This window comes from Mus caroli, unplaced genomic scaffold (assembly GCF_978045245.1).
Source record: "Mus caroli unplaced genomic scaffold, Mus_caroli_1 scaffold_4, whole genome shotgun sequence".
NCBI classification, from domain to species: domain Eukaryota; kingdom Metazoa; phylum Chordata; class Mammalia; order Rodentia; family Muridae; genus Mus; species Mus caroli.
Window position 1 is genome coordinate 100,204,645 of NW_028227259.1, and position 16,773 is coordinate 100,221,417.

At 35.1% G+C, this 16,773-nt stretch overlaps 1 protein-coding gene across 5 annotated transcripts in view; it reads right to left on the reverse strand.

Annotated features, from left to right (window-relative positions):
• The window catches only part of Cnot6l (CCR4-NOT transcription complex subunit 6 like), an 87,383-nt gene that overhangs the window by 17,760 nt on the left and 52,850 nt on the right, over positions 1 to 16,773 (reverse strand). For all 5 annotated transcript variants that reach the window (XM_029476935.2, XM_021162286.3, XM_021162285.3 and 2 more), the window contains 3 exons: positions 10,776 to 10,844; positions 6,966 to 7,123; positions 4,385 to 4,539 (listed from right to left, as the gene is read on the reverse strand). In XM_029476935.2, the coding sequence (XP_029332795.1) occupies positions 4,385 to 4,539; positions 6,966 to 7,123; positions 10,776 to 10,844 (382 nt within the window). The remainder of the gene's footprint in view (positions 1 to 4,384; positions 4,540 to 6,965; positions 7,124 to 10,775; positions 10,845 to 16,773) is intronic.

The following is a 16,773-nucleotide window of genomic DNA, read 5'->3' on the forward strand; positions in this document are numbered from 1 at the left end:
CTACAGTCAGTTCCAGGCTAGCCAATGCTACATAGTGAAACTCAGTTTTTAAAACAAACAAACAAACAAATAAATAAATAAATAAATAAATAAATAAATAAAATCTGTTTGCATTCTACCAACACTAACTTAAGACACATCTTCTCCAACTACCATACACAAAATATGCTCCATGTGGCTTCTACTTTCTGTTGCACAGAAAGCCATACAGGAAATTTTAAAATTCCTCTATTGTGCTGGAATTTTTCTTTTACTAGCATGCATTGGTTTATAGTTACTCTCCAGTTATTAATTTTAGCTAGCAATCTTTGGTAATATGTAAAGTGTTAAGTTTGCCATGTTTTTCAGATTCACCTGATGATTCTGTTCTGGTTAGTGTACTCTGTAAGCAGCATTCCTAAAGCTTTTTTATCATATTTAGTTCTGTGTTTTTTTCTGTATGTTCACCTTTTTGAAAAATTTGAGCAGAAGCTCAAGTGGGTATATAAAGAACATAATCAAGACAGATATGACTACAAAACCAAAACTATAACAGCACAAAAAAAAAACCATATATTTGAGAAAGATTATGAAGAATCTCTTGTGTAGAACATGTCCAAAATAAGCTTTCAAACAAAGAAGCAACAACTTCTTAACAGTGTACAGTCTAGAATTAATTTTGGATGAATTCTAGAATGTTGCCATGTGATTGCACTTAAAGCTAGAGAGACAACACTGAGCAGCAACTGTGAATAACTAACACAATAAATCTAAAAGGTTACCTCATTCGGGAAAAATGCCTTGAATTTATCATTTATTAGCAATGTTCATAGAAACTTTTCTTTGAAACAATAAATTTTAAAACTATGTGATGACAGTGAGGCGTCTAATGACACCAAGCTGTTGTCCCACCTGTGCTTTACCCTCCCCATCTCCTCCTCTGCCCCCTCCTCTTGGTATTCTCTTCCTCTCCTACCCTGTCTAGACAAAAATCCGTCTTTAATGCAGTTCTCTATACACACTACATATAAAAAAAAATGCATGTATGTGTATTATGTTTACCTACTGTAGATCATATTTGACATAAAAGACAAAGCAAAACTCATTTCTGGCATTAGATCAAAATATAATTTTGCAGTACCTTTAACTAAGAACAAATGATGCTTATGATACCTAAAATAAAAGGTCCTGATGAGACTGCCACATTAAATCTTGGCAGGTTAGTGTGGCTCAGTGACAGAGTGCCTGTTTGAAGTGCTTGAAGCCTTAAGCTCAACAATCAGTGACCCCCTCCCATCTTAAAAAGAAATCACTAGAATATTTTACTGTACTCTAATTCTTTATATGTCTTTAATATATATCCTAGCTTTTACCCCCCAAAAATTACTCCATTCTTTCACCATATGGATAAGTGTTTTGATAAAAATTACTGTCTATTCTGATTTAAGAGACTTTGAAAGTGAATATGAAATCAAAATACCCTTCTAGCTATCGTTTTTACTTTGTTACTTTTGTAAACAACATAAAATGTTTCTTACAAGAATAAGCAAGTAAAAGAACTGATCTAAAAGTGCAAACAACTTACTCACGATTACACAGCTGACTAAATACTAGTAGAGCTGTGATTTCCTAGCCTTTGTACTATTACCTCTGCCATGAAGAAAGAAGAGAGTAAAAGTGGGGCCCCTAAAGCCTCACCCCCAGATGAAGAACTACAGTCAACTAAGGAATTAGAGAACAGAAGAAACAGTCTTCAAAAGTAGGGTGCTTGGACTGTTAGCAAATGGTTTAATGAAATGTGTCACACTCAAAATTCTTCATTGTTATGCATTCCATGATACTATACTATTTAGGAAAGAGACAGCTAAGAAGGGAAGGAAAAAGAATGCAACAAACTATTTCCTCTGTACTTATTTAAAAAAAAAATTCACAGTACTGTAATAATCCAAGAATGAATCTACAACTATAATGGTTAAAAGTGTCCTATATTGCAGTTATAACTGTTCTGCAAAATATTAACCACCTCTAGTAAATTACCAAGGAATTTAAATTTCTCCTTTCAAAACAGTGATCAAACAAAAAGTCATCCACATTATCCAGAAAGTATTAGAAGGATGTGAACCAGATGCTGTGGCACACACCTGCAACCCCAGCACTTGAACAGTGAGCTCAAGGCCACATAGAGAGACAGATCAGGAGAGAAAGAGTAGGGAAAAACAAGAAAGTGGGGATGGAGGAAGGAAGGGAAGCAAGCAGGACAATAGGTTGATCTTAATTTAACATTTCACTGTTACCACATATTTTTTAAACTTAAGTGTTTCAAAGAACTTTTTCTATGAACACTGGTAATAAATGTCAAATTTAAGCCAAATTTTCCAAATGAGGTAACCTTGTAAGAAGTAAAAATAGTATCAGAGCTTAACAAAAAGCCTAAAAGATACTGTATATAGAAGTTGATGGTGTGAATTATGAAGTAAGACGTCATGTAGCCTTCTTCATGGAACCTATCTGCCTGTGTCTTCATTTCATTATCTATTTAAAAAAATTAAGAAAAAGGTTGTCTACCTACCACTGAGAATCACTTTAAAATTTAAACAAGACAAGCCATATAATTAATTGAAAGGGTTTTTAATCTAATAAAATAAAACTTGCAAAAAAGGGGGTGAACTGAGTATGCTCTCTATTAAATATTATACAGCTCTACACTTTTTTCTAAAACTAAAATGTTTATTACAAATCATGAAAAAAGACAAGAAATTAGATACATAAAAGTGAGAATTAGGCCAAATATTTTTTAAATTCACTGATATTGTTCACATAAAGTAGTTTGGTATGATGGAAAGATGTATTATAAGAAAAAAAAACTAGCTGATTTTGTTAAAATGGGGTTTAAATAGGGAAATATTAGAAAAAGGGCATAAACACATATATGCTATCCTGTATGTAAGTAACTGTCTAGTATATTAAGCCCAAAGTATTAAGAATGAAATTCAACTTCTCACAGTTGTGTGCATTTTGTTTTTCACTAAGTGGTGCGAATCTTTTCACTCCCTGCTTCCCTGAGCCTTATGCTTTGCTTCTGCCCTCTCCTTATCCTAGAACTAGAACTTTCTTATACAGGTCCTATTGTTTGATTGTTCTGTGTTCCTATCATTTTCCTGCTATATTTAAAGTTCTAATGAGACTAGAACTTATTCGTGCTTAGCAAAGACATGTCACAAAAGAATTCAATATGCATTTAGGAAGTAAATTATTAGTTATATTTAATATTGAACAGTAATATTACTATTAATGAAATATTAATTGAAAATGAAATCACAGAAGGAAATCCATATCATATATTGCCGTTATTAATTATACTTTACATATAACTGATGTTTTACTCTATGGAAATACATTAAAAACTGTTATCTTCAAATCCATCTCAAAATTTCACAGTAATCTACCAATAACAATATAATAAATATCTTCATTTCTTGTACACTGCCTAAGAAAAACAGTATTGCAATTTCTAGCTTTACTCTTTTAGAATCAAATTAAAGACTATTTTCAATGAAAGTCCCGGATGCCAGGAAAGCAAGAGGCTCCCAGGACCCAACCGGGAGGACATTAGCTGAAATACCCAACAAAGGGGAGAGAGTACCTGTGAGATCATATCCAGAGGTTAGGCATGACCACCGGTTGAGGCATGAGGCCACCCACCCATCTCAAAAATATTAACCCAATATTGCTCCTGTCTAAGAAAAATGCAGGAAAAGAGTGGAACAGAGACTGAAGGAAAGGACATCCAGAGACTGTCCCACCTGGGGATCCATTCCATCTGCAGACACCAAACCCAGACACTATTGCTGATGCCAAGAAGTGCTTGCTGACAGGAGCCTGGTATAGTTGTCCCCTATGAGGCTCTGCCAGAGCCTAATCAATACAGATGTGGATGCTTGCAGCGAACACGAGCACTGGGCCCTCAATGAAGGAGAAAGGCGAAGGACTGAAGGAGCTGAAGGGTTTGCAACCCCACAGGAAGAACAACAGTATCAACCAACCAGACCCCCTAGAGCTCCCAGGAACTAAACCACCAACCAAAGAATACACATGGAGGGACCCATGGCTCCAGCTGTATATGTAGCAGAGGATGGCCTCATCATTTGGAGGGGAGGCCCTTGGTCCTGTGGAGGCTTGATGCCCCAGTGTTGGGGAATGCTAGGGCAATGAGGCATGAGTGGGAGGATGGGTGGGTGGAAAAGCAACCTCATAAAAGCAGGGGTGGGGGTTGTAGAAGGAAAACCAGGAACGGGGCTAACATTTGAAGTATAAATAAATAAAATAACCAATATAAAATTTTTCCAAGAAAAAAAAAGTTAAAAGTAATTAAGTGTACATTGCTGTGCTTTCTCTTCTGACTCACTTTTCTGTTTTGAAGAATATTGCACAACCATCCACATGCTTTCTTTCCTGCTCAGACATGATTTTGGCACGTGACTTTGGAGAAAAAAATCCATCATATCCACGATCCTTCAATGCTGGCAGAAAGAGAGTAAAGTATTGCTCTGTTTCCACTTCCTAAGATGAAGGAAAAATTGTTATCTACAGGACAGTGAAAATAGTTAAGACATAAAAATATTCTGTAATGAGTAAGAATTGATTACAACAAAGCACTTTACGTAACATATTATCCAGCAATCTTATCATAAGCAGTTGTGTTTGACATGTGCAGTATTTTAACCATGAAGGCACAAGAAAGGTGGCATGACTTTCTCATGTTCACTGTACTGGTTAACAACAGGAGTAAGATTATATCTCAGCTTTCCTGTTTCCCAAATTAGGGTTAACTCCAATATAATTAAATAAATCACATATTAAGTGATAGGAAATAGTGAATCTTTCCTGTAAAAAGAAAAGTGATTAAATTATTCTTTTAAATTGTGGTATAAAGAAATGATATCTGAAGAGTGCAAAAGACACTATTAGCAATAACAAAATAAAAATCTAAAATTTCAGATCATAAAATGGTCTCTTAAGTCTCTAGCTGCATATGCAGCAGAAGATGGCCTAGTCGGCCATCATTAGGAAGAGAGGCCCCTTGACTTGCAAACTTTATATGCCTCAGTATGGGGGAAAGCCAGGGCCAAGAATAGGAGTGGGTGGGTAGGGGAGTGGGGGGCGGGGGCATGGGGGAGTTCTGGGATAGCATTTGAAATGTAAATGAAGAAAATATCTAATAAATTTTTTTTTAAAAAAATGGTCTCTTAATTTAAATAATTAAGTTAGAGATTTTATTCTTTGATCCATAGAATATTTTAAATAAACCTTTCCAAAAAAATGTAGAAGTGATGATATGTGCATATAAAGGTGCTCTCAATAGCATGATTTAAAAAAAAAAAAATAAAAGCTCCAAATGACTGTTCTACAATTTAAACATTGTAATTCATCTGCTGATTTTAAGAGTTTGAGTAACATGAAAAAGTGTAATAAGTGGATAAAGAAAATATGCCAATATTATAGTCTTTATTCATTAAAATACTTTTAACTAAATGAAAAGAACAAAAAAAGTATATAAAAATACTTCAGGCCTTTCATATATAGTTCACATTTTCCTTAGTCACACTTTCTAATTTTTCAACTTTTGCAGCATACTCTATAATGTACTATGGCTTTTACAAAAGAAAAGTTTCCTTAAATTCAGATTTATCTTTCAAACTACCTTTGACTTAAAAGGCCTGAGCATGGTGCTATGAATACTGAAGAGAAAGCTGGACAGTGAGCCACAGCCAACTGCATATGCTTCCTCCTCCCAACTCTCAATGTAAGATACAAAAATAATTACCAAGCTACTCCATTAAAAAAAAAAAGATTTCCGTGTTTCTTTTGTTTTTTGACATGGGGCCTCAGTACATAGCCATGGCTGGATTGGGGCATACTGTGTAGCAAAAAAAAAAAAACAAAAAACCAAAAAACCAAAAAACAAAAAGCAAGTCATCAGCTTTCTTCCCAGGAAACACTAAATATGTATAAGATACTACAATAATTTTAAAGCATCCTTAACTATTTGAGGTGATGGATATATGAACAAGCCATACCACAGTGTACACATATATTTAAGTATCATGCTGTATCTAATTAAATAAACATAATTGTCTATATGAATTTTTTCAAATGAAAATAAGATGCTTTGAAATCAATAAAATTACTAACAAAAACAAAAAAAATACTCAAAATTCTGGGCTAATTATTGCTAAATGTTGAAAAGAAATTTCAATTTCCAAAGAATACATATTTCTTCTTCAGTTAAATTCAACACATGGTGTTTTAAATAGAAAGGTGAAAAGTCCTCCTCTCCAATTCAAGGCTATGTAAGCAACTTCTACAACTGAGCCCGTCTTCTGTGAGTGGTCTACCTCCTGAGAGATTTGAACCCTTAGTAAGTATTTAAACAAACTGAAAAGGAATTTTAAAATTATTTTTGAGAAGTCAAACAGATATAAAAAATTTACCAATACAGATCTGTTTAAAAAAGAGAAACATTCAGACAGGTCTAAATTTTAGAAATAGTTCATCAAGTAAAATAAATTTTATGAATTAACTGGGCAGGTTTTTTTAATGATTAAGAAACATCTTTAAGAAATTTTTCTTCTTCTGAACTCAAGTCTTAAGTAAAACTTTTATTCCTGAAAGACTCATTTGCAAATTTTCTCTTTCAATAATTCCAATAAAATGCTCACAAGGAACTGTTAACATGGATAGGAGGCAAGATTAATTTCAGAAAACAGTAAATGAAAATAAATATACATGTGTCCTCAGTCAGCAATATAGTTACACTATGAAAATCTCTTTCAGTTTTACTGAAATTATTGCCCCTTTAAAGGAGAAAAAAAATATTCTTTTTCAGTTTTGCTTTGAACATGGGCTTTTTTCCCCCCAGAGGTAGGATTTTCTACTATTTTTAGTTCATCTTTAGGTTAAACACAATTTAATTTCTATAGTGTTACCTGAAGACTAATGATATCTGCATCCCAGTTAACAATTTCTTCCATAATTCCCTTTTTTCTGTATTCCCAGTTTAATGCCCAGGACGGACAATAGCCATATAGCTGCCTGGTAGCATATTTATCACATAACACATTGTAACACATAACCGTGAATGATGCTAAGAAGGGGAGAAAAAAACAGACAAAAAGGAGGAAATTAGGCAACTTTTTGTTACTCAGTATCAAGAATATACATGCATAAGCACATAAAAACAGTTCATATGCAAAATGCCAGGAGAAGCAAATTATGATAAAGTATTTACTTTTGTTTAACTTGGAATGCAGGATTTCTCAAAAATGTAGTATCTTCTATGACTTTTACATTCACATTTCAAGTTAAAGACAATTTCACTTACAGTGCTATCTTATGATGACATTGAAGTACAATGCGCTAATGTTTAACAGTCTAAATTTAACTATCCATATTGAAAATTTTGAAGAAAATTTAGTAAGTTCAACTTTTGAAAATCAGAGTATTAATTATTTGCATGTGATTTATGGAGAAAGGTTTTTTAAATTAAAACAAATACAAATTTTAGTTTAATTTAAAGTGTTCTAATTTCTTTACTTTTTATCAAAATATTGATAGCTAACATTTTAGGGACCTATTAATATTTCTACTAATCTAAGCCAAAAAAGGGTGACCAAATTTAGCCATAAGAGAATCCTTTCTGTCAATCTAATATTCATTTCTGAAGTAAAGTTATTATTCTGTAAGATTCTGACTTATTAAAAACCACAACCACAAATGTAGCAAACTAATAATCCAGATTCCCTCACTACTCTAAATTATGCTCTGAGAGTCAACAGCATTAATGATCACCTTAATACTTGGAAACCCACCACTTCTGACCCCTAAGTATCTGTGAAACAGAAATTAAAGTTTAACAAAATCCTGAATTGACTCAAATTAGATATAATGTTAAACAAAAATAAGGCCTAAATTTCCTAAAATATTCTTCATCTTAGGTACCCATTTTAGTCACCATGTAGATGGTTTTCAAAAACAACAGCAACAAAAACAAACAAACAAACAAACAAAAAACCATTAAATAACAAAGAAACCCTGATACAAAGGATATCCCTATGCTAAGTCAGAGCATTAGGTTTTTGGCATACATATTTTCAAGAAGATAGCACTTAGGTTAATAAACCTGCATGGTTAAAAACCATCAATTTCATAAATTTCTAAGCAACTAAAGTTAAAGTAACTTTGTTGAAGCTGGGTTCACTTTCAATAATAGAAAAGACAGAAAAGTGTTAGATTCATGGCCATTTTGTATACTGAAGTCTACGTTTCAGTTGGAATTATTTATATCCTTTGTATTTACTTTGGAAATGACCCTGAACAATTCATAAGCCACGATTCTGTGAAAGTTAGTACCCCGAGTTTAGCATGTTCTGCCTATCCAGATTTGAAGAGGAAAAGAAGTTACTTAGATTGTTGTAGTTATTGGTTTTGCTAATATAGAGACTTTTTGATGTAAGATTTTTCTAGAAAAGTCTAGGAGTGGAAATTTCTCTAACAAAGATTAAATTCTGCATTAATGCAATTTTTACAAGTTTTAAAGTGGAAATTAATTAAGCTGCAGATATAATTTCCAATTTCCATTTCTATCTAGAAGACTTTTCTCTAATTGGGCCTAATTATTGCAGTTAATGATTAAAATAATTTCAGTATACAATCACTCTACACTACCTGAGTTATTACACACATCTCTCTATACAGCAAAAGAAAGGGGCATTTTTCAATACTGACACTCAGAATCTACTCAGTTAGTACCAAACTAAGGAAAATCTTTACTAGGTTCTTCATCACAGTTAACCCTAAGAAAACATTACTCTAGGAATCACTGACTACTTAATATTTAGCTGTATGTATCTCTTCCTTTTCTTAATAGATATGTGGCTATGTAATAGTAGAAGCCTTTTAAGTTATGTTCATTTGTGTTCAAGAAGGGATTAAAGAGCTCAAAATATATGTTCATCTTTAATGTAAAAAACTAACCTTTACACTGGTTTTCATTTTAATTAGTGTATGTTCACTGACATTTTTGTACCTAAGATACTTTGTTCATATGAACCTATCCCTGACTACCCCAGCGCCTGTTGAATGCCCCCCATAGGGTTCCCTTCTGCTCTCTTCCCAAATAGTTTCCTCCCATCTATCTTCATGTCTTATGTGAATTTTTTTCATAAATCTAAATTTCAAATACAAAAGACAAAATATTTTTATTTCAGTATCTGGCTTAATTTCACTTAACAGAAGATGGAAATCTAACCAAGGAAGAGCCTTCCATTTCTAAGAAAGATGGAGGAGGGTAGAGTAGAAAGGATATAAACCACACTACAGCAAACCAATCTATCTAATTCAAGGCCCTCTAAAAACATGAAGGATTTCCTTTACTTAGATCATTCTATATGTATCATGCTAAAACAAATGTTCATTTGTGGAAATTTTGAAACAATGTCTATTTAACAGGCTGATGTTTTCCTATAGTTGTGAAAGACACAAAACTGTATCGTGAAGAGTTATTTCTCAGCATCATTAAAATACAAAGAGAAGCATGAAGAAGTCTTATTACATTTTACCCAATACTGAAATATTTTGTTCTGAATGTTTAAGTAAAAATAAAGCCAAAGGCCAGGTGTGGTGGCACACACTTTCAATATCAGCACTTGGGAGGCAGAAGAAGGTAGATTTCTGTGAGACCAGCCTGGTTTACACAACAAGCTCCAGGACAACCAGACCTAAATAGAGAGACCCTGTCTTTAAAAACAAAATAAGGATGACAACAACAACAACAAGAACACCCTGACCAAACAACTCAGAAACAGAAAGGTCTATATTGTTCAAAATGTTGATAGCAACTTCTAACCCTTAAAAACCATTAAAGTAGTAGTGTTCAGTAATTGGTCTAACCTATGAAAGCTAAAAATGTTTATTTAATTTTAAAATGAAATTAAGTATCATAAAAATATTTATGGATGTCATTTAAAAGGCACTTAAACAATATCTCACAATTTTGTTAAAGATTTTACTTTATGTATATGCATGATTTCCTGCATATATGCATCTCAAAAGAGCCTGATATCCTAGAGAACCAGATTCCCTGGAACTAGGTTACGGATGACTGCTGCCATGTGGGCCCTAGAAACTGAACAAAGGTCTTCTTCAAGAGCAAAAAATGCACTTAACCACTGAACCATCTCTCTGGCCCCTTTATAACTTATTTTAAGTAGCATTTCCAAACCTAAAATGTCTTACCACGCAGTTAAAAGTACTACAAAAAGGTAAAACTGTTAACCATCTGCAAAAAGACATAATGGCTTAAATTTCATATATTACTGTTTCAGATATGCCAAGTTATGCCCTTCGAGTTATGAAATACTCTGAACCATTTCTACAATTAATTCTTCTGACATTTCTACACACTATCTTAAACATTAAGTATCTTGCCAGTCTTCCTCTCACAGAAGGTAAAGTACCTAGGAAACGTAGAGCCTTTCAGAAGCGAGGTTACTATTGCTCATTAGAAGAACCACCTAAGAGCGCTAATAAGCTGCATCACAAAGAATAACTTTCTAGCCCAGTGCAGCAATGTGAAAGACAAGAGGTGTTTACTTGTATAACAGGCCTATCTTGATGTTGTTTTAGTCTATCCTATCAACACTTTTGGGCACATCTATACCCATGGTAGATAAAATGAAAGCCTGTAATCACAAGCTCAAATAGAGCTTTATTTTAAAAGTAAAAGAGAGAAAAGCTACCTGATGGCAGAATTTGGTCTCGTTCTTTTAATGTAATCCATGGCCTCGGAGGAAGCTGCTCTGGATGAACTGAAAGAAAAAAGTTAAAAACAAAATAATCCTCTATGTGTATGAAATCAGTGTCATTTAGTTTCTAATACCAAATCTACCTATTTGTGATTTAAGCCCACAAGTAGGCTAAAAATCCAATCCTGGATTTGAACATAGACTTAAAAACTAAGAGTTCAAAAAAAGCAGGAATCAGTGGGTAAAAATTCCTGTTACTTCAGCTTGAATCCTTGGAACTTATGTAAAAAGCCTTATTCTGTTGTATATCCCAGCACTCTTCTAAGATGAGAGAGATGAGAGGAGGCCAGAGGATCAGCTGGAAGCTCAAGCCAGCTAGCATGGAGTACAGAGAGCAGTGAGAGCGACAGGACACAAAGAAAGGAGTCTTCTGAAAGCTGTCCTCTGATCTCACACGGAGCACTTACTATTAGAAAAGGACATTAAAAAACTCATTAATGATTAATTCCACATGTATGATTTTATGAAAAGTGCCTTAAACTTAAAACATTAAGCAAAATCTTTTGTTTTAATTACATAGGTTGTCATGATTTATCTTTGTTCCCTTCTGCAAACTTAAAGCTATGTAAAAACTTAACATACCGGTAAAGCAAGTATCTTAAAACAGAAAAAGAAAATGAATGTAAATAAAGAGTTTTCTAATGAGGCTTTCATTACCTGCTCTTTCATTGTTTTGTGGTTTTTGAGATACAATTTCTCTGTGTAGCTCTCACTGTCCTGGAACTCAGACTCAAAAGTAGACCAGGCTCAGCTTAAATTCACCTATCTGCCTGCCCCTTTCCCTGCCCCTGGCCCCTGTTAAGTGCTGGGGGATTAGAGGTGTGCTTCACCAACTCCTGACTTCTTTCACTGTTTTATAATGTCAATTTCACTCAAGAGTGGCTAGCTCATTCTCTTCAGAATTGAGGAAACAAAGAAGTTGAGGTACTTCACTGGCAACTTTCTGTAATGTCACATCCCAGAGTTGCCAAAGATCTCCAGACATTTATCCTAATCCTGTCATCACCTTGAATTCCAGGAAAATACAACCTTCCAGAAAACTCCTGCCCCCAAGATGAAGTAATTATCTATGATGTTGTGTTACATCTGCAGCAGGACCATTCATTCCCTCAGAAGAATCCTATGCCATAAAGTAGTGAGGACGTTTTCAAACCCACCTTGTTCAACCAGAACTGAGACCACTGAAATGATTAAAAAAATAAAAAAATCAATGACTTTTATAATGAACGAATATACGTTAAAAATAATAATAAAAAACAAAAACAGAAAAAAGTCTTTGAAAATACAAAAATACACTGGGTAGTGGTGACATATGCCTTTAATGCCAATAGCTGGGAGGCAGAGGCACGTAGATCTGTGTGAGTTTAAGGCCAGCCTGGTCTAAAGAGCAAGTTCTAGGAGGACGGCAAGGGCTACACAAAGAAACCCTGTCTCAAAAAACTGAAAAATAAAATAAATTGAGAAATTACTTATGGAATTATAAAAATGTCTAAATTCCTATCATTAATAGTCTAGAACAAAGAATATAAAGCTGAAAAGTTTTCTAAGATATAATGGATAAAAATTTCCATTCAACTAGAAATCAAAGAAAGTAAATAAATTTAAGTCAAATAAATTTGATGAAATTCTAACTAAATTTCTGAGAACTAGAAAAATAACTTCAGAAACATCAAAGACCTAACAGATTACCTATAGGAAAACACCAATTTAAATTCCATTGGAAGCCTAAGGAAACACTACATTTTTCAATGGCTACAACAAAAGAACTATCCTTTAGAAATCAAGGAGCTCGTCATGGGTGCATGCATGTAACCCTAGATACTCCAAACTACTGTGTGGCTGAGATTAGTAGAAAGGAGGATCAAGAGGAAATAAAAGTCAGAATGTCATGAAAAGCTAAAAGACTGATCATTAACAGATAGATCTACCTTTAAAGAATGGCCAGTGTTAAAGGAAGCTGTCCAAACAAAAAGAAAAATATGAGAAGGAAAACTAAAATATATTTAAAAAAAAAAAAAAAAGATAAAACTAGGAGCATTAACATTACCACTTCACTCCCAGTTCTTAAATAGTATTTGATGGTCAAAGGAGAAAATTGTAAGAACTATTATGGTACCAGTAAGAATACCTAAACTTTAGTTAAATTAAAAGGCAAAATAAAATCTTAGTAAGGTGAATAAAAAATAAATCAAGTATTCTACATACCTTCAAATACAACAATAGAGAAAATTAGAAAATAACTTTTCAACAACCAAGAATGGCTACGTTAATATGTGATAAAGTAGTTTCCAAAATTAAAAAATAAAATAGAACAATAACAATCATAAACATGTATGTGCCAATCAACAGCTTAAAATACCAGAAGCAGGGGCTGCAGAGAAAGTTCAGCAGTTAAAATCATTTAGTACACTAAAATCCAAACAGCGGCTCATGACCTTCTCTAACTCTAGTTTCAGGGTATCAGGTGCCCTCCTCTAGCCTCCTCAGTCATCAGGAATGCTCATGATACACATATATACATGAAAGCAAAGTTTCATATACACAAAATAAAAATAAATCTTGAGCTGGGCATGGTGGCGCATGCCTTTAATCCCAGCACTTGGGAGGCAGAGGCAGGGGAATTTCTGAGTTCGAGACCAGCCTGGACTACAGAGTGAGTTCTAGGACAGCCAGGGCTACACAGAGAAAGCCTGTCTCAAAAAACCAAAAGAAATCTTGAAAAAACAAAAATGAGAAGCAAAAGTTGACAGTAGAGTAGAGAAAAAAAAAGCTTGCATAACTACAGCACAATTACAACCTGTTCTACAGAGTGAGTTCCAGGACAGCCAGGGCTATACCGAGAAACCCTGTCTCAAAAAACAAAAAAAACAAACAAAAAAGAAAACATAACACACACATATTTATGTTAAAAGAGGCTAGATTTCCATTAATAATTTAAGTTACTACCTTTAGTTACAAAAAGTAACAAAATATAAACCAAACAGAAGAAAGAAGCACTAAGTTAAAAAGATACAAAAAAAGATTAGGAATGAATGAAATACACAAAAATGTATCCTTAGCACACATAATTAAACTTCTGAGGTAGATAATAAGAAACAAGTACATTTGCAATTTTAAACAGTTTAACAATTAGTAAAACTAAATTATTAAATATACATTAATCACATTAGTACAGTATCACCAACAACCATAAACTGGTATAATAGAATGCTGCCATCAACAACTACAGAAGTCTATTCTTCTGAAGTGCATGCTTAACACCTACAAAAACTAAGAATGTGTTGGCTTATAAGGTATTAAATTTTTTAATAAAAAGACTACATTCTCTAACCACAATACAATCAAGTTGAAGAGAAGGTTGTAGGCTTCCATGTAGGTATGGAAATTAAACCTCTGTCTTCTAGAAAAATCAACCAGTGCTTTAAATGGCTAAGTCACTTCTCCAGTTCCTATCACAGCATTGTGAAAAGGATATCTGAAATTAATTAATAAAAAACAAACCACCCATGCAGTCAAATATAATCAGATCAAGGGAGAAGTTTTACTGTCTTTGATCTCAAAACTTTTTATACTTCTATCATCAAACCATCATCCATATATATAGGCACATTTTTCCCCCCTTGGAGTCATCTACCGTTTCTGGTTCTTAAAACCTTTCCACTCCTTTTTCTGCATAGATCCAAGAGTCTCAAGGGAAGAAATCTGATAAAGATACCCCTTTCAGGGCTGAGTGCTCCAAAGTCTCTCACTCAACCACATCCCTGAGCAGGCCCTATACCCAGAAGTAGCTGCTGGCCAACTCAGAAAGGATGCTTTTCTAATTTTATTTTACTTTTTTTTGATATTTTATGTATTTACATTTCAAATGTTATCTCCTTTCCCAGTTTCCCCTCTGGATCCCTCCTGCCCCCCTCAGCCTCCCCCGCCCCCTCTCCCCCTGCTTCTATAAGGGTACTCTGCCACCCACCCACCCACTCTCACCTCACTGCCCTGTCCTCCCCCAACACTGGGGAATCGAGCCTTCACAGGACCAAGGGCTTCTCCTCCTATTGATGCCAGACAATGCCATCCTCTGCTACATATACGGTTGGAGCCATGGGTCCCTCCATGTGGACTCTTTGGTTGGTGGTTTAGTCAGATGACAGCAGATGCTGGCAAGGGTGTGTAAAAAGAGGAACACTCCTCCATTTTTGGTGGGATTACAAGCTGGTACAACCACTCTGGAAATCAGTGTGGCCATTCCTCAGAAAATTGGACATAGTACTACCTGAGAACTCAGCTATGCCACTCTTGGGCATATACTCAAAAAATGCTCCAACATATAAGAAGGACAAATGCTCCACTATGTTCATAGCAACCTTATTTATAATAGCCAGAAGCTGGAAAGAACCCAGATGTCCTTCAACAGACAAATGCATAAAGAAAATGTGGTACTTCATGAAATTCTTAGGCAAATGGATGGAACTAAAAAGTATCATCCTGAGTGAGGTAACCCAGTCACAAAAGAACATACATGGTATGCACTCACTGATAAGTGGATATTAGCCCAAAAACTCAGAATACCCAAGATACAATTCACAGACCATCTGAAGCTCAAGAAGGAAGACCAAAATGTGGATGTTTCAGTCTTTCTTAGAAGGGGGAACAAAATAATCACAGGAGGTAGAGGGTGGGAGGAACTTGGGAGGAAGAGAGGAGGAAGAGGGAGAAAATGGAGGGCAGGATCAGGTATGAGAGGAGACAGGGATGATATACGGAGGGTCAGAAATTTGAACAGAGGTGTGTAGCTATGGGGGATGGGAACTGGGGATAGCCACAAGCAAGACCCAGATGCCAAGAAAGCAAGAGGCTCTCAGAACCCAACAGGGATGAGATTAGCTGAAATATCCAACAAAGGGGAGGGAGAACCTGTAGAGGCTCCCCTAAATTCTTAACCCAGAGGACTCCTGTCTAAAGGAAATATGGGGACAAAGTGTGGAGCAGAGACTGAAGGAAAGGCCATCCAGAGACTGCCCCACCTGGGAATCCATCCCATATACAGTCACCAAACGCAGACAGTACTTTGGATGCCAACAGGTGTTGCTGACAGGAGCCTGATATAGCTGTCTCCTGAGAGGCTCTGCCAGAGCCTGACAAATACTGAGGCAGATGCTCGCAGCCAAACATTGGACTTAGCATGGGGTCCCCAATAGAGGAGTTAGAGAAAGGACTGAAGGGTTCCTATGCAACCCTATAGAAAGAATAATATCAACCAACCAGACCCCCCCCCCACCCCCGGAGCTCCCAGGGACTAAACCACCAACCAAAGAGTACACATTTGGAAGGACCGGTGGCTTTATTTTTTATATTATTTTTTGTTTGTTTGTTTTCATTGTTTCTGTTTTTGATAGAAAAACCATGTATGTATTTGGGTGGGTAGGATTTGGGAGGAGCTGAGTAAGAAGAAAGAATATGATCCAAAAATACTGTATGAAAATTTTTTAAATAGGAAATATTGTTTCCTTCTGTTTCCATATATTTCAGGCTAAATTTCAAATGTAATTGAGGATCACTTTAGGCTTCTGATCATCACCTGTCTACCTCCAAAGTGCTGAGATTTCAAATACATGCTGGCACCACACCCAGGTTATGTGGCACTAGAATCAACAGAGCTCTGTGAATGCTAGGCAGCCTCTTTACTGAGTTACATCAGTTGCTCCACACTTGATTTCTCATGCAGCATTTAAAACCAGCAATGAAACAATAAAACTATCAACAAATGGTTCAGAGTAAAATTTAAAAACATACACATATAGGACTATCATGTAACTTTACTCCAACCCAGCACTTAGGAGACAGGAGAAACAAGTGGATTATTTATGTGAGTTTGTGGCCAGTTTGGTCCACATAGTGTGCTCTAAGCCAGCCAAAGCTATAATAAATCTCTGTTAAA